Source organism: Chiloscyllium plagiosum, chromosome 3 (genome assembly GCF_004010195.1).
Source record: "Chiloscyllium plagiosum isolate BGI_BamShark_2017 chromosome 3, ASM401019v2, whole genome shotgun sequence".
Lineage (NCBI taxonomy): Eukaryota > Metazoa > Chordata > Chondrichthyes > Orectolobiformes > Hemiscylliidae > Chiloscyllium > Chiloscyllium plagiosum.
The window spans coordinates 36,752,406-36,774,254 of NC_057712.1; the positions used below are offsets into that span (position 1 = coordinate 36,752,406).

Here is a 21,849-nt window from a genome sequence, read left to right on the forward strand (position 1 = left end):
GCACTCTTTACATTTCCCGAGTTGGTGGCAGATTAATGAGGGGTGATGCTCAGTGACTAATCCTTGGACTAGGTGGTGAGAGAAAAAGAATTAAGTTGTGGATTCGTTCGCTGAGCCAATGTGTTTCTCTCCAAACATTTCGTCGCCTCACTGGGTGACATCATCAGTGCATCTTTGATAAGGTATTGGTGGTCTGATCCACCTGGTATTTATATGACTTGGTTTTATTTTCATTTCTGTATCTGAGTTATTTGTATATGAGGTCCAGTTCAATGTGTCTATTGATTGAGCTCTTTTTGGAGTACCAGGTTTCAAGGAATTTTTTCACATATCTCTTTTGTCTGTGCTAGGATGGTTACATCATCCCAGTTGAATTTGTCCTTCTAGGTTGTGTAGTGTTTCCTTCTTTAGGTTTGTCCCCAAGTACTAGAGGATCAATCTTTTGGGATACCCATTTCGATTAAATCCTTTTAACTCCAGAAAGCAGAACTATTCAAAGGACTTTAACAAAGTGAATACCCAAAGAGCACTATCCTCTGGTACTTATGGGAGGAACCCAAAGAAGAAAACACTACATGACCAGACACGCTAGCAACCATACCATATATAGAGATAATACCCGACTGGGCGGCACGGTGGCTCAGTGGTTAGCACTGCTGCCTCACAGCACCAGGGTCCCAGGTTCGATTCCAGCCTCGGGCGACTGTGTGTGGAGTTTGCACATTCTCCCAGTGTCTGCGTGGGTTTCCTCTGGGTGCTCCCATTTCCTCCCACAAGTCCAAAGATGTACAGGTCAGGTGAATTGGCCATGCTAAATTGCCAATAGCGTGTGTTAGGTGTATGAGCCAGCGGGAAATGGGACTTGGTGGGTTACTCTTCGGAGGGTCGGTGTGGACTTGTTGGGCCGAAGGGCCTGTTTCCACACTGTAGGGAATCTAATCTAATCTACTCAGACCCCTGGGAATCTTCGTGGCACACAAACCAGTAAAGACCTTCCATCAGCTCCTCACCAAGGTTAAAGACCCGACACACACATCCAACAGGATGAACATTATCTATAAGATACCCTACAAAGACTGTGAAAAACACTAGATAGGACAAACAGAAAGAAAACTAACTATACGAGTGCATGAACATCAGCTCGCCACAGGCATGACCAGCATAAACTCATTTCCAACTACACAGACAATGAAGGACATGAGTTCACCCCTCCACTTTTCTTCCCTTCACCATCTTACTTAAATACCGGTATTTAGGAATAGATAATACAGAACCCTGCCCTTTTATGAGTTGCAAAAATAAAAGAAATAGGAGTAGGCCATTCAACTTCTCAAGCCTGCCCTGTTATTGTTTTATATATATATATATATATATATATATAGATATGTACCAGAGTAGGGTGCTTTAAATACTTTTCATTGTCTTTTTTGTGAACTTACAAGTGACAATAAATTACTATTCTATTCTCAATGTGGTTGATGGTCCCTGTTGTTCACTAATTGTTTCTACATGTTTGTGCTTGCAGAAGTGCAGAGTAAACTTAATTTAGATTTTACTGTATTACCTCATAATCTCACCCTATTTAATATCTTATCTCTCATTTTAGTACCGTCGACTTATCCCAAAGTCTTGTTTAGCTTTTGTAAATTTACATTTAATATACCTCTGCTTAGTTTAAACTCTCAACATTATTGACAAACAGTTGCCAATACCGGAGAGCCCTCCCAACTGTACCATCAGTCCAGCCATGTATTTATATGCTCTGTCCTCCTATTTTTATAATCACCAAGACATCATTCAGATAACATATGTGGAATGAACTGCCAGAGGAACTGATTGATCCAGGTATTGTTACAATATTTAAAAAACATTTGGTAGGTTACATGAATAGGAACAGTTTGAGGGATATGGATCAAACAACAGGATCTGTTTCTGTGCTGTATAACTCTATAACTCTATGTGGGCGGCACGGTGGTACTGTGGGCGGCACGGTGGTACAGTGGTTAGCACTGCTGCCTCACAGCGCCAGAGACCCGGGTTCAATTCCCGCCTCAGGCGACTGACTGTGTGGAGTTTGCACGTTCTCCCCGTGTCTGCGTGGGTTTCCTCCGGGTGCTCCGGTTTCCTCCCACAATCCAAAGATGTGCAGGGTCAGGTGAATTGGCCATACTAAATTACCTGTAGTGTTAGGTAAGGGGTAAATGTAGGTGTATGGGTGGGTTTCGCTTCGGCGGGGCGGTGTGGACTTGTTGGGCCGAAGGGCCTGTTTCCACACTGTAATCTAATCTAATCTAATCTAACCTTGAAATTTACTACTTTTGAAATTGTTTGTTCAAGTACTTCCTAACTCATTGAAATCTGCTTGCAGAATATCTCCCTTTCTACCTGTCTGTGGAATCAGTATGGACCAGAAACTCTTCTTTAAAATGTGCTAATGTAAAGAAAGCTTTGCTATCACCCCACTAATATATCATAATTGTGTTGGACATATTTTAACACATCAGAACTCAAGCTTCCAAAAGCACAACAACATTAGCAAGGCTAACTTCTGGGATATTGACATCATGAATATCTTTTGGTTCCTTGAGCACTTTAAAATTAGCTTTGGACATAATGCTTGTGGCTTCAAGGCAACTGAAAGTAACAAAGAAAGAAAGAGCATCCTTATTAATTTTGTGGAAAGACAATTTCCAACCCATCTCTGGCACTTCTGCCCTTACCCTTCCCAGAGCAAATTTCAATGCCATCAGTCTCCACATTTAATATATCTCCATACATCTGCTGCCATTTCCACCTCCAGGTTACCAAAACCAAACACACCTCCACTCCCTCCACTCAGAGAAAGTGAGCACTGCAGATGCTGGAAACCAGAGTTGAAAATGTAGTGCTGGAAAAACACAGCAGGCCAGGCAGCACCCGAGGAGCAGGAGAATCGATGTTTCGGGCATAAGCCCTTCTTCAGGATTCCTGAAGAAGGGCTTATGCCCAAAATGTCGATTCTCCTGCTCCTCAGATACTGCCTGGCCTGCTGTGTTTTTCCAGCACTACATTTTTCAACTCCCCTCCCTCCACTGTCAAGATTCTGCATGAATCATTCCCCACATGACATCCTGGTCCAAATTTCCCCACTCGCCCATGTCACCTTCCCATCCAGCAATCACAGAAATAGTAATGATTGCCTGTTCATCTCCTCTCTCTCCCCACCACACCTTCCAGGTGAAGCAGGTTTTTACATGTACTTCTTTCAATCAAGTCTACTGTATATGCTGCTCATAATGCGGTCTCCTTTACATTGTTAAGACCAAACACAGTCTGTGACCATTTTGTACAACACCTCGGCCCTGTGTATCAGGATGATCCTATCTTTCCAGCTGTTTGCCATTTCCATAAGTGACCTTGCGCCTGTGCTAATTTTCGTGTCCTTGAAGCTCAATGCAAGCTGGAGAAGCAATACTTCACTTTCCACTTTATAGCCTCGAGGATCAAACTTGCATCCCACAACCTCAGTATGATCCTAATCTCCATTTACCTGACATCTCCCCATCTGTGCATTGTTTGCTTTACTCTCAACAGAGCAGATCCATTTTATCCTTCTTGCAACTAACATTTACACTTATTTTACATCTCTATCTTGCATTAATCATCTTGATTTTTTTTTGCTCTGGGCACACTTGCAATTTAGAGTCATAGAGATGTACATCACGGAAACAGACTCTTCGGTCCAATCTGTCCATGACGACCAGATATCCCAACCCAATCTAGTCCCACCTGCCAGCACCCAGCCCATATCACTCCAAACACTTCCTATTCATATACCCATCCAAATGCCTCTTAAATGTTGCAATTGTACCAGCCTCCACCACATCCACTGGCAGCTCATTCCATACACGTACTACCCTCTGCGTGAAAGAGTTGCCCCTTAGGTCTCTTGTACATCTTTCCCCCCTCATGCTAAACTTAAGTCATCTAGTTCTGGACTCCCCGACCCCTGGGAAAAGACTTTGTCTATTTACCCTATCCATGCCCCTCATAATTTTGTAAACCTCTATAACGTCACCCCTCAGCCTCCGATGCCCCAGCCGATTCAGCCTCTCCCTGTAGCTCAGATCCTCCAACCCTGGCAACATCCTTGTAAATCTTTTCTGAACCCTTTCAAGTTTCACAACATCTTTCCGATAGGAAGGAGACCAGAATTGTACGCAATATTCCAACAGTGGCCTGTACAGCCGCAACATGATCTCCCAACTCCTGTATTCAATACTCTGACCAATAAAGAAAAGCATACCAAACACTGCCTTCACTATCCTATTTACCTGCGACTCAAATTTCAAGGAGCTATGAACCTGCACTCCAAGGTCTCTTTGTTCAGCAACACTCCCTAGGACCTTACCATTAAGTGTATAAGTCCTGCTAAGATTTGCTTTCCCAAAATGCAGCACCTCACATTTATCTAAATTAAACTCCATCTGCCACTTCTCAGCCCATTGGTCCATCGGAGGTAACCCTCTTCACTGTCCACTACACCTCCAATTTTGGTGTCATCTGCAAACTTATTAATCCAAATCATTTACATAAATGACAAAAAGTAGAGGGCCCAGCACTGATCCTTGTGGTATTCCACTGGTCACTGGCCTCCAGTCTGAAAAACAACCCCCCACCATCACCCTCTGTCTTCTACCTTTGAGCCAGTTCTGTATCCAAGTAGCTAGTTCTCCCTGTATTCCATGAGATCTAACCTTGCTAATCAGTCTCCCATGGGGATCCTTGTCGAATGCCTTACTGAAGTCCATATAGATCGGATCTACTGCTCTGCCCTCATCAATCCTCTTTGCTACTTCCTCAAAAAACTCAATTCAAGTTTGTAAGACATGGTTTCCCACGCACAAAGCCATGTCGATTATCCCTAATCAGTCCTTGCCTTTCCAAATACATGTACATCCTGTCCCTCAGGATTCCCTCCAACAACTTGCCAACCACCGACATCAGGCTCACTGGTCTATAGTTCCCAGGTTTGTCTTTACCACCCTTCTTAAACAGTGGCACCACGTTTACCAATCTCCAGTTTTCCGACACCTCACCTGTGACAATCGATGATACAAATATCTCAGCAAGAGGCCCAGCAATCACTTCTCTAGCTTCCCACAGAGTTCTCGGGTACACCTGATCAGGTCCTGGGGATTTATCCACCTTTAACCGTTTCAAGACATCCAGCACTTCCTCCTCTGTAAACTGGATATTTTGCAAGATGTCACCATCTATTTCCCTACAGTCTATATCTTCCATATCCTTTTCCACAGTAAATACTGATGCAAAATACTCATTTAGTATTTCCCCATTTTCTATGGCTCCACACAAAGTCCACCTTGCTGATCTTTAAGGGGCCCTATTCTCTCCCTAGTTACCCTTTTGTCCTTAATGTATTCGTAAAAGCCCTTTGGATTCTGCTTAATTCTATTTGCCAAAGCTATCTCATGTCCCCGTTTTGCCCTCCTGATTTCCCCCTTAAGCATGCTCCTACTTTCTTTATACTCTTCTAAGGATTCACTCGATCTACCCTGTCTATACCTGACATATGCATCTTTCTTTTTCTTAACCAAACCCTCAATTTCTTTAGTCATCCAACATTCCCTATACCTACCAGCCTTCCCTTTCACCCTGACAGGAATATACTTTCTCTGGATTCTTATCTCATTTCTGAAGGCTTCCCATTTTCCAGCCGTCCCTTTACCTGCAAACATTTGCCTCCAATCAGCTTTTGAAAGCTCTTGCCTAATATCGTCAAAACTGGCCTTTCTCCAATTTAGAACTTCAACTTTTAGATCTGGTCTATCCTTTTCCATCACAATTTTAAAACGAATGGAATTATGGTCGCTGGCCCCAAAGTGCTCCCCCACTGACACCTCAGTCACTTGCCCTGCCTGATTTCCTAAAGAGCTGAAAATGTGTTGCTGGAACAGCGCAGCAGGTCAGGCAGCATCCAGGGAACAGGAGAATCGACGTTTCGGGCATAAGCCCTTCTTCAGGAATCCTAAGGATTTCCTAAGAGTAGGTCAAGTTTTGCACTCGCTCTAGTAGGTACATCCACATACTGAATCAGAAAATTGTCTTGTACACACTTCAGAAATTTCTCTCCATCTAAACCTTTAACACTATGGGCAGTCCCAGTCGATGTTTGGAAAGTTAAAATCCCCTACCATAACTACCCTATTATTCTTACAGATAGCTGAGATCTCCTTACAAGTTTGTTTCTCAATTTCCCTCCGACTATTAGGAGGTCTATAATACAATCCCAATAATGTGATCATCCCTTTCTTATTTCTCAGTTACACCCAAATAACTTCCCTGCATGTATTTCCGGAAATATCCTCCCTCAGCACAGCTGTAATGCTCTCCCTTATCAAAAATGCCACTCCCCCTCCTCTCTTGCCTCCCTTCTATCATTCCTGTAGCATTTGCATCCTGGAACATTAAGCTGCCAGTCCTGCCCATCCCTGAGCCATGTTTCCGTAATTGCTATGATATCCCAGTACCATGTTCCTAACCATGCCAGGAGTTCATCTGCCTTCCCAGTTAGGCCCCTTGCATTGAAATAAATGCAGTTTAATTTATTAGTCCTACCTTGTCCCTGCCTGCCCTGACTGTTTGACTCGCTTCTGTTCTCAGCTGTACCCGTCTCAGATCAATCTCATTCCTCACTATCTCCCTGGTCCCATCCCCCACCCAAGCAATCCTCCCAAGCAGTTCTAGCAAATTTCCCTGCCAGTATATTAGTCCCCTTCCAATTTAGGTGCAATCCGTCCTTCTTGTACAGGTCACTTTTACCCCAAAAGAGATTCCAATGATCCAAAAATGTGAATCCTTCTCCCATATACCAGCTCCTCAGCCATGCATTCATCTGCTCTTTCCTTCTATTCCTGCCCTCACTAGCTCATAGCAGTGGGAGTAATCCAGATATTACTACCCTTGAGGACCTACTTTTTAAATTTCTGCCCAACTCTCTAATCTCCCTTCAAAATCTCAACCTTTTCCCTTCCAGTGTCGTTGGTTCCAATGTGGACAATGACCTCCTACTGGCCCCTCTCCAAGACACCCCTGATCCTGGCACCAGGGAAACAACACACCATTCTGCTTTTTTTCTGCTGGCCACAGAAATGTCTGTCTGTACCTCTGACTACAGAATCCCCTAACACAATTGATCTCTTGGAAGACAACATCCCCTCATTGCATTAGAGCCAGTCTCAATACCAGAAACTTGGCTGTTCGTGCTACGTTCCCCTGAGAATCCATCACCCTCTACATTTTCCAAAACAGCATACCTGTTTGAAATGGGTATATCCACAAAAGACTCCTGCCCAAGGTGCCAACCTCTCTCACCTTTCCTGGAGTTAACCCATCTATGTGACTGTATCTGAGACTTTGCCCCCTTCCTATAACTGCCATCCATCACATACTGTTTAGATTAGATTACTTACAGATTAGATTAGATTAGATTACTTAGTGTGGAAACAGGCCCTTCGGCCCAACAAGTCCACACCGCCCCGCCAAAGCGCAACCCACCCATACTCTGACATCTGTTGCTGTTGCAAATTCCTCATCGCTTCTATCTGTCTCTCCAACCAGTCCACTCGATCTGATAAGATTCGCATCCAACAGCATTTATGGCAGATATAATCCGCAGTAACCCTTAAACTCTCTTTAAACTCCCACATCTGACAAGTAGTACATATCACTGCAAAGGCCTTTTTTGCTCCTTCACAATCCAGGACCCAGAAAATAACACCGTCTTATTCCTGTACAAACACTGCCCCAGGTTAAATTAATAGCTATGGCTTATATTTTAAGTTTAATCAAGAGACTTATCTCCAAAAACATATACTCAACAAAGAATCCACTATACTCACTACTGCAGTCTCTCTCTTGGACAGACTTAAAACAATTAACTTATCTGATTCTGTGCTGTGAACTTCGGCCAATAGTTCTTCCAAATTTAGTTGTGAATTTCAGCATTTGTTAATTTTCCCAGATGCACTCCAAAGTCCAGGGATACACGAATTCAAACAGCAAAGGCAGTAACTGTGCAGGTTTTTTCTCTCTCTCTCTCCTGCCCTCACCATGTGCTTCCTTTGTCTGCTCTTCTCCCTTTTAAAACTGCTGTTGTTTTGACTTTTTTTTCCAAAGTTCCAAAACAATGCAACAGCATATAAAACAGTAATTGCTACTCCTGGAATTCGAGGAAATCACCTCCAACACCTAAAATACCTCAAAAAAAAGGAGCAGCTCTTACAGCCAGAAATTTTTCTCATCCTCCATTTTGTTCTACTTGTTTCTGCAAACACACACACACCATCTACATCTCAAACAAAACACTATACTCCTGCTCCTTTCAGTTCCAAATAATCATGTGGACTCGAAATGTTAACTCTGGGTGGGGCAAGAATACTAAACACCTGGTCTCTATAGGCATATGTTGGGACAGTTTTGCCCAATGACAGACATTGATCGGTTTTTCAATGAGGACCAATTGTGTGTTCAGGAGTGCTCAATATAACAACAACTTAAGGTCTTATGGCACAATAGTAGTACCCCTACCTTGGAGCCAAAATATCTGGGTTCAAGCCCCACCTGCTCCGGAAGTGTGTAATGATACCTTGAATAGGTTGATTAGCGAATAAACAAACTTCAATTAGATCACCCCGATGATCAATTTACTTGACTGACTGTTATTCAGGACAAAATCAATTATAATAACTTCTTGACCGACTCCTGGACAAGTGGCTACAGTGTAGTACTTGCACAATACAGCAAAAACATCCAGTTTGTCAAAGAGAAAGAACCTCAATCCCGCTCTCTCCTCAAGAGTGCAGAAGTAAAAGATTCTGAATAGCTGGCTCCTTCCCACCTTCCCCCGTGCCCCCCTCCCCTCTCTTTCTCTCTCTCTGTGCAAACTCTCTTCTTGAAAGAGAAAGTAGAAAAACCACCTTCAGAGACATTAGAGTTGCTATATTTACAACCTTGTGTCCTTAAAGAGCTGAAAGGTAAACTCTCTCCCATCAATGTTTATAATCAGATTTAGTGCCAAAACTGTACTTCACTGACTTTTTTGTTCTTTTCCTAACAAAATATTTGTGAAATGCCTGTTTGTGTGTATGCAATTTTTTTTTAAGAAGGGAGAAGAGTTTAAGTTATAGGTAGAAGTTAGCAATTTGTGTTTCTTCATGCCATTCCTTAAAGCCATCTAGTTGCAATAAAGTGTGATTTTCTTGTTAATGAAAAGGTCTGGTGTACACTTTCTTGCAAATTGAATTAGACAGTTCAGTAAATTTGGGCAATTCAGTGCTTACTCAAATTTTCACATTTGTCACTTCTCTGGTTTTAGTGGGGCTTGCTTTCCAGCACTACTCTAGGAGCTGTGACATGTTATTTCCATTTCTCATTTATCCTAAGAATCATTTATATTGTAGTTAAATATTATCATATGGCCATGATAAATACATATGCTACCATCTTCATATTTTGCAAGATCCGTCTGCTTGTCCTTCACTGTCAAACAAGCTGGGTCACTATCCTCACTGTTAGACAGCTTCTTTAAATTGTAAAGTATATATCTTTTATAGCTTTCCATTCATTGGAAAACAATTTGATCCAATCCTTCACTTCTCTAAGATAATTATTCTTTAACAGTACAATATTTTTATCATAACATTTTATTTCAGACCTGAAGACGCATGGCACGTTTCTAAGCCAGCATTAGATTCTCATTGAGGAAAATAGCTCAGCATTTAAAAGGAGCTATTAGCTTAAATCAGAGAGAGTAAAATATTGTCTTACTTTATACAGGCTGATCATTCAAAAAGGAGATACTAATTTTATTGCACACAGGGATGGACTGTGTTAATTCCACAGATCTTCCATCTACTCTAAAACAGGATTTAATGTGGAGAGTTCCATGTCTCCTAACCCACTGCAATTTACTGATGGAGAAAAAGCTGAGTACTATTTTCATCTGATAATTTTACTCCCCAGGAGCATGATACCCTGAAAATGTTCAAAATATTTATCTTACCATTTGGGACCTGAAATTTCAAAGTCCTTTCAAAACTCGTGTCCTGGTCCAAAACCACCTCCCCATTATTTAGACCTTTTTTAGTTCAATCATGGGATGTGGGTATGTATTTCTCATTACTCTTTTGCAGGAGGAGACATCGAATTATTATATCATGCTCAGTGAGTCCCTACAGTAGTAAGCAAGGGAGCATTAATAGAATGGATACAGTACTTTAGGAGCTATGTGTCCTGTTAAAAGCTCACAATTTAGTAGCTGAATACTCCTTTCTAGCCATTAACATTGAATATGCCTATTTCCAGCTACATTTACATGATATCCTCCAATAATGTCCAATCCAGACATGTGTAACCAAGTACAGGATAGTCCAAAACCTAACCATGCAATTTCCTAACAAATGCAAAATCTGAAACATTGAAGTACCCCTCCTACACCCTAAACACATTGCAGTCTCCACAAATTCTCTTAATCTCAAATGCTTATTCCTTAAAATCAAAAGTGCCGTCTTTACTCAGAACTTATAAAGCTCCTTTTTAAAGGACAGCTGCAAAACCTTATCCATTATGTGTTTAAGCAATCAGTTCATTCAGAGCAATATCTCTCTTCAAAAGACAATACAATCTGACACGAGATAATTTTACGCTTATGAATTTTGTTTGAATGCTCTCCAATTCTACCACCTTTATGCATCTAACCTGATTAAAGCCAGCATTGTCAACATTTTAAAAACTATCAAACCTTCTCTAAACTTACACTTCTCTAAAATAAATAAACTTTTAATCCAACTGTTGTTCCAGTCACTCTTTCACCAAGATATTTTCACTAATAAATAAAACCACAAGAGAAATCCAGAATAAAAGACTGAATTGGTTTATAAAATCAAATCTGTGCAGAGCACCAGTTCTTATATTTCAGACTGAACTTTATTTTGAAAATTTAATTGTTGTCTCGAATACCCAACTGGCACATTAATACAAACACTTAATTTTTACACCTTTATGCTTTGCATAGCAACAAAACATCCCATTCATAAAATGAGTCTAATAAGATTAATATCATTGTTGGAACATCTTAAAATCAATAACTTAAGGTGTGATTAGTAAACCAGATATTTGAGATGGTCAAGTGCTTCAAAAGCTAAATAATATAGAAAAACCAGAAAGGAGGACTCTATGCGTGTCTTGATACAATCTCTAAACTTGTTCTTGAAATAAGAATTATTAAGACAAGTATGCAAGACACCCATTATTATGAAGCTAACCAATTCAGCACCTGATCAATGATGGAATCCAAGGTACTAAGTAGCAAGTATCCTCGACCCCGAACTAGATATTCTCCCAATGCGACCACATGACTTTCTTCCTCCTCTTCTTTACACTCAGATCTCTGAACCACAGCATTGCAAAGCTGGTGCACATCTGTCAGGAATTCCCGTGCCAATGCGTTACAGGCACTGCTCATGTCTGAGCTGTGGAAAGAAGCAAGACTGTTCAGAACATTTCATAAGTAAACATCACAATCTCCTGTCAGAATACTAATTACCTTGCTGCTGTACATGAAGGATTTGGTTTTTGTAGTAATTACAGTAATAAAATGTTCAACCTTTAACTTAATTGACAGACAGTAGTTGATCAAAATGTCAGTCTTTCAAACAAACAATCTCTGCATCAAAAATTAAATTTCATAGTACATGCCATTTAAACAATATCTGAAATCACATTCAAAAAGGTTGCAACTTACCCTGGTTTTTACCTTGCTATCATATATACAACCATATAAATTTCAAAGCAATAAAAGATTATCAAAGTTAAACATTTTATTTTTCATATTACTCAGGCTTCTTGTTTCACTGGTTATCTGCAGCTTCCAGCTCTCTCACAGATCCTGATTTTTATTTAGAGCTAATTATTAAACTTCTCCACCTCAAATCTCAATGATATGAAAAAACTAAGCTGCAGGCTCAGAAATGGTAAAATCACACGGCATCATGTGATATCACATGGACGATCTCTTCTCCAAAAAGCATGACACTGTTTTATTCATGTTTATTTATTAATAAAAGACTGTAGCTCCCCAATAATGGAAGCATGACTGTGACAAAGAAGTCTGTTTAAAAGTATAGCTTGAAACTATTCTATATTGTATAGCACCAAACATCAGCATATTTATGCTGAAATGCTAATATAATAAAGAAACTTTAAAACTTTGATACACATTTTTTATCCAATATGTTCTATGATGACGTTATTTCAAAAGTGAAATAAATCCCATATTTATGAATTCAAAGTACCATCTCCAGACCCAGATTGGATTAAGGACAAATTTATTGAGTATGTTGTTAGGTGTTGTAACACTTCTCTTTATCAACTAAGAAAGAACAGATTACTGCATTTTATAACACTCGTTTTTACATCATAAGACAGTTCACATTAACATGCAAATGTATTAACTTTGGTGTCAAAAACATTTATTTGAGTTGACAAATGTTTTCTCAGTACCTTGCTAATCAGCTGCTGGAACTTGTCACTAATAACACCAGTCAGCAAGCCAATTATGTAGCAATGCAATTAGCCATTCTACCTAGACTCAAATGTGTCTTTGTCTCAAAAATAGAGTCACATAAAGTGATATGGCTCCACAGCTACCTCACTACAACAATCATCATACATGATTCAACAAGTGAGTTTTTGACTACAGCAGAGAGCATCTGAAATACCATACCATACAAAGCCATAATCCTGTTTCCATCACTTGACCATACAAAGCCATGGGTCAAGTGATGGAAACAGGATTAAAATGGCTGGAGACACAATGGTCTGAAGCACCTCTTTCTCAACTGTAAAAATTACGACTTAACGATTGTGATACCACCCATAATTAACATTTACAAGAATGTCATTTCACGTTATCAGTGATTCTCAATTTATTTAATTGAAAATAGGGATACCGCACAGTTCTGCTGAACAGAGTTTCTGTCTGAAGTACACAAAGAACAAGATTGATGAGCTAAAGGAATGGAAAGTCACTACTCCATATTTTCAGGATCTGAGACTTGTTTCATCATTATTAATAATAATAATAATAATAAACTAAAGAGCTCAGATAAACCATATAAACAGAAACATTAGGAATGTATAAAATACATACATACGTCCCTACTCTTTCCTCTCCAAAGCTGAAAGCGTTCTCACCTTCCAAGACTATTCCAATCTTTCAAGTGTATACATGTTGAATCTTCCCCCCCACAACATGACTTCTGCCATAGTACAGAAATAGTTCTAATCAAAACCACAAACATCTTATGAGCTGTCACAAAGGTAAACTTTCTCATTTCAGTCTATGTGACTGACAACATCATCTTCCTCTAAAACCTCTCCACTGACATCATCCAAATGGACAATTCTCACCTGGTTCTGTTTTTTATCTAATTACAGCCAGAAATTCATTTTCTATAGTTTCTTTTCGATTCTTTCAAGATAGCAATGGAACAGGAGGACTGCATGCAGGTTCTTGCCCAAGGCTCATCTGGTCCATTCTGCTTTCTCTTTTGTTTAAAAAAAATCTTTTCTTCTTGCCATTCCTTTTTTTTCTTTTTTGTTTTCAGTTTTGTGGTTGGTTGGTTAGCAGTATTGATGGGGCAGTAAGCAAAGGCTGTATGCAGAATGGCGAATATGGCTTCTCCCAGGGACTGGAGGGGGCAGTTAAGCCCTTCCATCGATTGTGGGAGGTGGCGCCGGCAGCAGTGGACAGTTCAAGATGGCAACATCTGCAGCCAAAGCAGGACCCTTGGGTGCAACAATGGCCTGGCCTGGCAGCAAAACCAGGGACTCCTAGTTGCAGTGGACCCAAAGGAGGAAGCCCTGGCATGGTATGGCGTGGCGTGGCAGCACCAGCACATTATGCCTAGTGCCAAAGGCAGCAGCAGAGCCAAGGACTCTTGGTTGTGGTCGCAGTAGGCCCAGAATGGGGACGTCTGGTTGCTGGGTGACTGGGTTCACCCATGTCAGCAAGGTGGGCACAGCAGCAAAGGGATGGCACAAGAACTGTGGCAACTTCTATATTGGACGGTCTGGCGCAGTTGGCAGTGAGGTAGTGGAGGAGTCCCTTTCTTTCGTGATTGAAACTAGGTCAACCTTGTTGATTATGAGTTCCTTGATTGGGATTGTTAACCTAGGACAATCAGAAAGCCCAAGCTGACCAATATTAACAGGGGTTTTTAAATCTCCTCAGTTCAGGGTACTGACTGAGTCAGCTGGCTGCAGCCAGCGTATTGCTCACAAGTAAATAAAGAGTGACTTGGTGACTGACCTCTGTGCAGGTATTTCAGTGGCAATGGGAGAGAATAGGACTTGCCTGAAGAACATTTGCTTGCAACAGTCATCTAGAGTTGGGGTAAGCACTTCTCTAATTCTGCCTTTATTTGGGAAGCCTGACTCATCGTACCCTGCTTTCAAAGACTGGGCCCAGTATGTTAGAAGAATGTGATAACGAGTCATCCTTCTGACTGCTTGTGGACCCATAGCATTTTCGGTTATAAGAAGCTTAATTTTCCCACCAGACATTCAAATCTTCCCAAGAATTGATGGAGTTGGTTAAGGAATATTATGATCCCAAGCTTCCACTAAGTGAGACACTTTTGGCTTTTTTTGGATTTTAGAGAACTGGAGGAATCCATATTGGGATTTTTAACAAGGTTAAGACAACTGCCAAGGCATGTGATTTTGGGTTATCTCTCAATGAGATACTGAGACACAGTTTGGCTTGTGGGATCATTGACTTTAGCATGCAGAAGTGTCTACTCGCTGAAGCCCAACTGGACTTCCAACAGGCACTACAATTGGCATTGTCATTTGAAAATGCAGCAAGTGGAGCATGGGAGTTAACTGTCAGACTGAGCTTGGGGAACATCACTGGAGTGGAAACAATTGCACGGCCTTACTTAGGGCATTTCCTAAGAAGAGGGACCTTAGGCCCACCCACAGCAGAATCCCAAAACGAAGCAGAACAAAGTGGCTAAAAAGTTCAGGATCTGGGCCAACAAGTCATTGTAGTTGTTGCTGGTATGCAGAGAGACAAAGGAGTCCTACAGAGCCTGACTTCAGAAAACTGTCATCTGGTATCTAGGAGGGGGCACACCCTAGAAATTCCCCATGTGTGTATGTTGCAACAATTAAATTGCACAGCAACATCCAAATCGGAACCGATTAAAATTAAAGTTTAGTTAAATGGTTACCAGTTCCCATGGAGGTTGACACTGGGGCAGCTGTGTTTGCTATCTGTAACAAGATTCGTTCAGGACCCCAGCCCTTAGGTTTGCGTAAGACCACAGCCAGACTAAGAACACTAGACAACCATTGAAGATCAAGACTTCGGTTCCAGTCTCTTATAAGAAACAGTTGGTACAGCTACCACTGATGTTAGTAAGAGGCTCGAGCCCAAGCCTGTTGGGGCAGAATTTGTCGAGAAAGATTGATCTAGATTGGCTCAACATTTGTCAATTGAAAAATGGCTGCCTCCATGAAGCCCTCATGAAATACTCAGGAGATTTTCAAAAAGGGATTGGGGCTATCAAAGGGACCAAAGCCACTTTACATGTTGACCAGGATGCAATTCTGCGATTTTGCAAGGCCCACTTAGTACCATTTGCCTTGCGGGCAAAAGTAGAGATGGAAATCAGAAGACTGGAGAGTGAAGGAATTGCAGATTGTGGAATGGGTAGCACTGGTTGTGCCAATTGTGAAGCCTGAGTATGGGGATTTTAAGGAAATAGGAAAACTGCTTCCTGCAGCTGAGTAAATATCCAATCCCTCATATAGAGGATTTCTTTGTGAAGTTGGCGGGGGGGGGGGTTGGGGCTATCCTTTACGAAGCTGGACATGAGCCATGCCTACCTGCAATTGCGACTGGATGAGGAGTCCCAGAAGTACGCCACAATTAACACTGATGAAAGGTTTATATCAATATACAAGACTGCCATTTGGGATATCATCAGCCGGCATCCTATTCTAGCAGACCATGGAGAACATTTTACAAGGGCTACTCCAGGTTACTGTTTATCTGGATGACGTGCTAATAACTGGAAAGAGCACTTTGAGAACTTGAGACAGTAATTAAATGTTTCTCCCAGGTGGGCGCATGACTTGGAAGGGAAAAATGTGTGTTCCAGATACCCCAAGTGACCTACTTGGGTTAGAGTTGACAAAACCAAAGAACACCTGTTGGAAGATAGTGGGGGCAATCAAAGGAGCCCTGGTTCCCACGTCTGTACTACAGCTTAGGTGTTTCCGCGGGTTAGAGAATTATTATGGAAAATTCATATTGTAACCTGGCCTTCATGTCAGTATTTTTACACCTACTATTGAGAAAGGGTAAGCCTTGGAAATGGTCGCATAGCCAAGTAGTAGCCTTTAGGGAAGTGAAAAAGCAATCCTATTGGCTCCCTATGATCTGAAGCAAGAGGTGGTGGTGACATGCAATGTCGCACCATATGGTATCAGGGTTGTGTTGGCTCACTGGTGGCCCAGAGCGAAACACCCAATAACGTGGGCTTCCGAACTTTGGCTGATGCCAAATGCAATACGCTCAGATAGAGAAGGATGCATTGACGGTCATCTTTGGTATGAGAGGATTTGTCATAGTAACAGACCACAAACCTGTGTTTGGGGGGGACACCGCCCATAGCTTCCAGTAGAATTCAGCAGTGGGCCCTATTCTCAGGGTGCACAAGTTACAACACTGTCCAGGAAGCCAAGTGGTTAATGTGGATGCTGTGAGTCACCTCACAGACTGGTAGTGCCTCAAAGAGTCAGTTTTGGTTTTAAACTTCCCAGATACCCTTCTGGCCACCACTGACAATATCAGACTATGGACACAAAAAGACACTGCCCTTGCAAAACTAAAACAGCAGATGGTAATGGGGGAAAACAGAAGGGCCATCTCAACCATTGAAACCTTTCTGGACCCAACAAAACCAGATGACCATAGAGAATGGCATTTACTATAGGGAACAAGGGTGATTATTCGGAGTAAAGGTTACTGCCAGATACTGGCTGATCTCCACTAGGGTCATCCAGGGGTTTCCAAGATGAAGGTTCTAGCAAGAAGCTTGGTCTCCTAGCCAGGGTGGGATGCCAACATAGCTAATTTAGTGTGGCAGTTCCCAGAGTGCGAACAAAATTACCACCAGTGTCCCCACATTTGTGGGAATGGTCAGGTTAAACCTAGACTCGGTTGCATGTCAATTATGCCAGTCCTTTTCATGGGCTCAATAATCCCGGTCATGGTGAACACCCATTCAAAATGGTTGGATGTGCATTAAAGTCATTTAGCAAACTCAGGGGTGATGACTAAGAAGCTGTAAGCATCATTTGTGATACATGAACTCCCAGAAGTATTCATCATGGACAATGGAGTGCCATTTACCAGCAGGGAATTAGAGTATTTCCTGAAGTCTAGTGGCATTCAGCATAAGGACAGCTCCATACTATCAATTGTCCAACAGTCTAGCAGTAAAAGCGGTCCAAATGTTGAAGGCAGGTTTAAAGCAGCAGCCTACAGCATCAGTCGACATCAAACTGTCTGGTCCTGTTCGATTATAGGACCACTCCTCATTCAACAAGGATAGCTCTAGCCAAGTTGCTGATGGGGAGAAGATTCCACCCAAGGCTAAAGCTCATATTTTCTGAGCTGGCTTGGAGGAGCGGCAACAGGAATGTCAAAACCCAACCACATGCCTCTTCTAAGCGAGAGAGGGGGTTTAATTCGGGGACGAACTTTGGTGCCAGAACTATGGAAATGGTCCTGTATGGGTGAGGCAAGGTCAAGTCCCATGACTTACAAAATTCAAATACGTGAGGCAGTCTTGAACAAATACTGGATCACCTGAAAGCTGTTACCTCGTAAACGGGGCAGGAACAAAACACCCCTGGACCCTCAGATGAGGCCGAAAGTGTAGTCAGAAATCATGGATTCTCTCCCTCTGTCGAGTGTCGAGGAAACCTGAGTCTGAGGCAGATGCAGCCTGAATACAATTACTGCCAGAAGTGGAAATTCTCCCAAGATGCTCAAAATGCAAGCGACATGCTACAGTCCTGTATACAATGCCCATGTCACAGTCCAAATCAGATGAACCGAACCTGGGGATAAAATGACACAGGAAAACCTACAAGAGAAAGAACAGACCTACATCTCCGGTCTTAGCTGAGGGTGGGTGTAGTGATTGGAGCGAGGTGGACCTTGTTGACTAGAAGATGGAGTGATTAACCTGGGCCAGAAAACCCTGGCTGACCATTATTAACAGGGGATTTGGAATCTCCTCAATTTAGGATACTTATTCTGAGCTGACTGACCACAGCCTGTGTACAAGTAAATAAAAGGTGATTTGGTGATGGAATACTAGCCTCTGTGCAATTATTTCACTTTCAGTTAGTGGACAGTAGGAGCTGGCATGCAATGGGTTGAAAAGATTGTTATTCTGAACGTTTTGTTTCTTTATTTTTCTAATTTATTCCTATTATCTGTAATGCTGCACCTTTTCTTACTCTTCTATTTTTTTCCTGCCAAGAATTTAAGAATCTGTACTCAAGCACCTTTTGTACCTAGGATGGCACCATAGTGTGGCCACCTGTAAACTTTTCACTGTAATTAATTGAGCACATCTGGCAATAAAGCTAACTCAATACTTCCACATTATATGGTTTAAAATAGTGTACCCCTCAAGAATTGAACATTGGCTCTATGCCACCTATATGCCAAACCCTGTAACAGATATGCTGACAACACCCAGCTAGGTTTCATCGTAATCTCTTAATTCCTCCAGTGCTGCGAAATTATCAGACTGCTCATCCAACATTTAGTCCTGTATGAGAACAGTCTTCTCCGACTGAATAACAGGAAGACTAAAGTCATTATTTTCAGTCCCTATTCCATACTCCATTCTCTCACTATCAAAACGGTCCATTTGTGACTTTGATACCACATAGTAGCAGTGTTTGTACCATATACAAGATGAATTACAGAACATGCAAGACTCCTTTGATAGTACCCACCAAACCAACTGCCCCAACCACTTAAAAGGACAACAGCAACCAGTGCATCAGAATATCACCACCTAGAAGTCCCTAACAAGCCAGTGACTTCACTTCAAAGTATATCAACAATTGAAATGTATTTACTAATGTTCGTCAATACTGGAACTCCCTAACTGCACTAGCTTCACATCAGATAGACTGCAGCAATTCAAGAAGCTGTTCACAGTAATCAGGAAACAAACAATAGCCTTGCCAACAATGTTGAGATACCACAAAACAAAGCATTAGAATACCAATCCAGCCAATTAACACTCCACAAAAATACTCTCAATCATCTGCAAAGTGATTAAACAAAGTATCATTAAAGACAAAATAAATATTGCACTGTCAATGACACAATCTATTAATTTTTGTGGAAGTGCTGGTGTTGGACTGGGTTAGACAAAGTCAAAAATCACATGATACTAGGTTACAGTCCAACAGGTTTGTTTGAAAGTCTATTTACACTGACTTAGTAATAACCTGCTTACCAGTGCTCTGCTTTGGCTTTTGCCTGAAGTCACATGACAGACTAGCAGGAGGTTGGAATAACACAGGCAGCATCAAGAGGTGGAGAAGTGTGTGTGTGTGGGGGGTGCGGGGTGGGCACTGGTGTTCTGTCCCGCTTGCTATTTACGGCCCTTAGTCTGTTGTGGTTCAAACAGGTTTATTTGAAATCACAAGCTTTCAGAGTGCTGCTCCTTCATCAGGTGGAGTCAACACCGGCACCTCCACATCATTAGACTGAATGATCACACGATAGGATTCTTAAAATATTTGTTCAAATGAAACTAATATGGTTAAAAACAGGTGTGGCAATAATTAATTTTTTTTCAACATGCTCAATTGTAGGTTAGCAAGAAAAGGAAATGTTATGCATTATAAATAACTCTTAGCCCACTTTATGATAAGCAAAGTATTAGAGTGCAGTTCTGAAGGATCACTAAGCCCAAAACGTTAACTCTGATTTCTCTCCACAGATGCTGCCAGACCTGAATTTTTTCCAGCAATTCCCTTTTTTGCTTCTGATTTCCAGCATCTGCAATTTTCTTTCTCTCGTGAAGTATTGGACTAGCCTGAGTCCAAACTCATTCTGCCCAGAAACAAATCCATGTGACCTAATTGAGATTGGGATAGCAACCCAGATCAACAAAAACTGAGTAAGGTGAAAAGCTGTATTCAGCATGTTGACAAAAAGGAAGGTACAACTAGCTTCACTGTTGCCAGATTTAGTCTCAGAGACCCAGGGAGGAAGGAAGATACTGTTGTGTTTCCAGCTATAGCTATGAGGGCAAATATTTGTAAGTTAGTTTCTGTTTCGTGAGATGGCGAAATAGTCAGGTTTTGGAGACTTGAGTAACGACATGTATATTCTGCTGGAAGGCAATTCAATTACATTCAAAAGATTGAGTGAAGGAGGTTTTATTTGAAAAGGACACAGGAAGGCTTGCTTTTACATTAAAAAATGGGTCTGACAAAAACCTGAACCATCCAATGCTACTTATTTGTTGAGCTACTGCATAAATAATAAATGTAATGTGGGATATTTTGGTTGCGGTGATGGTTTTTGTAATTCTTCACAGGATATATGAGCTTTGCTGGCTAAACCAGTGTTTATTGCCCTTGAGAATTTGGTGGTAACCCAGAAAAAGTGAAAGAACAGTGACACAGTTTCAAGGAATGATGTTGTGTGGCTTGGAGCAGCACTTGCAGATGGAACTGCCCCGTGTATCTGTTATCCGCATCCTTAAAAGATGGTATAGGACATGGGAGTGAAGGCTTAAGATGTTGATGAGGTGCACATAAAACCGGCTAATTTTTCCTGGATAGTGTCAAGTTTAAGTGTCGTTGAAGCTGAACCAATTGAGGTAAATGGGTGAGATGGTGTACACACAAAGGGCCAAGTAGCTTCTTTCTACAGGAAAACAGTAACACAGTGGAGACTTTAAAAACCACATCTTCTAAGTCTTCTTTATTTTGAATTGTGGACTGATTTCTCTGCATTACTGGTCCTGATTGCGTGAAACAAACAATCAGCAATCTATCAGAGAGAAGAGCACGAGCAAGAGCAAGAGCAAGAGCAAGCAAGACACACACACACCTTAAATACCTCTCCCTTATTGTCTGAGCAAAACAACAGTGCAAACACAACTTATGAGTTCCAGTAACTTGCTTATAAAAGCAGCAACAACTTCTTCCACAGTCCTTAGTTTAAAATAGTCCTTTGGAGATAGTGAGGACTGCAGATACTGGAACGTCAGTCAATTAAATGTGGAGCTGGAAAAAGCACAACAGGTCAAGCAGGGTCAGAGAAGCAGGAGAGTCTATGCTTTGGGCAAATCCCCTTCATCAAAATAATCCCACTTAAAATAGTCCTTTGTCCACTTCAAAATCCACAATCCAAAATGAAAAAGACATGCTCTTTAAAGTTTTGTACACAGAAGTAGAATTTCACGGATCCCATCATTGCTTCTAGAGTTGGGGATAAGCATAACATTGGTCCATAGAACATAGAAGAATACAGCGCAGTACAGGCCCTTCGGCCCTCGATGTTGCGCCGATCCAAGCCCACCTAACCTACACTAGCCCACTATCCTCCATATGCCTATCCAATGCCCGCTTAAATGCCCATAATGAGGGAGAGTCCACCACTGCTACTGGCAGGGCATTCCATGAACTCACGACTCGCTGAGTGAAGAACCTACCCCTAACATCTCT

At 41.6% G+C, this 21,849-nt stretch overlaps 1 protein-coding gene across 2 annotated transcripts in view; it reads right to left on the minus strand.

Moving 5' to 3' along the window:
* lyst (lysosomal trafficking regulator) overlaps positions 1–21,849 on the minus strand; it is a 357,679-nt gene that overhangs the window by 250,087 nt on the left and 85,743 nt on the right. For both annotated transcript variants that reach the window (XM_043680023.1, XM_043680014.1), the window contains exon 3: positions 11,336–11,531. In XM_043680023.1, coding sequence (XP_043535958.1) covers positions 11,336–11,531 — 196 coding nt within the window. The remainder of the gene's footprint in view (positions 1–11,335; positions 11,532–21,849) is intronic.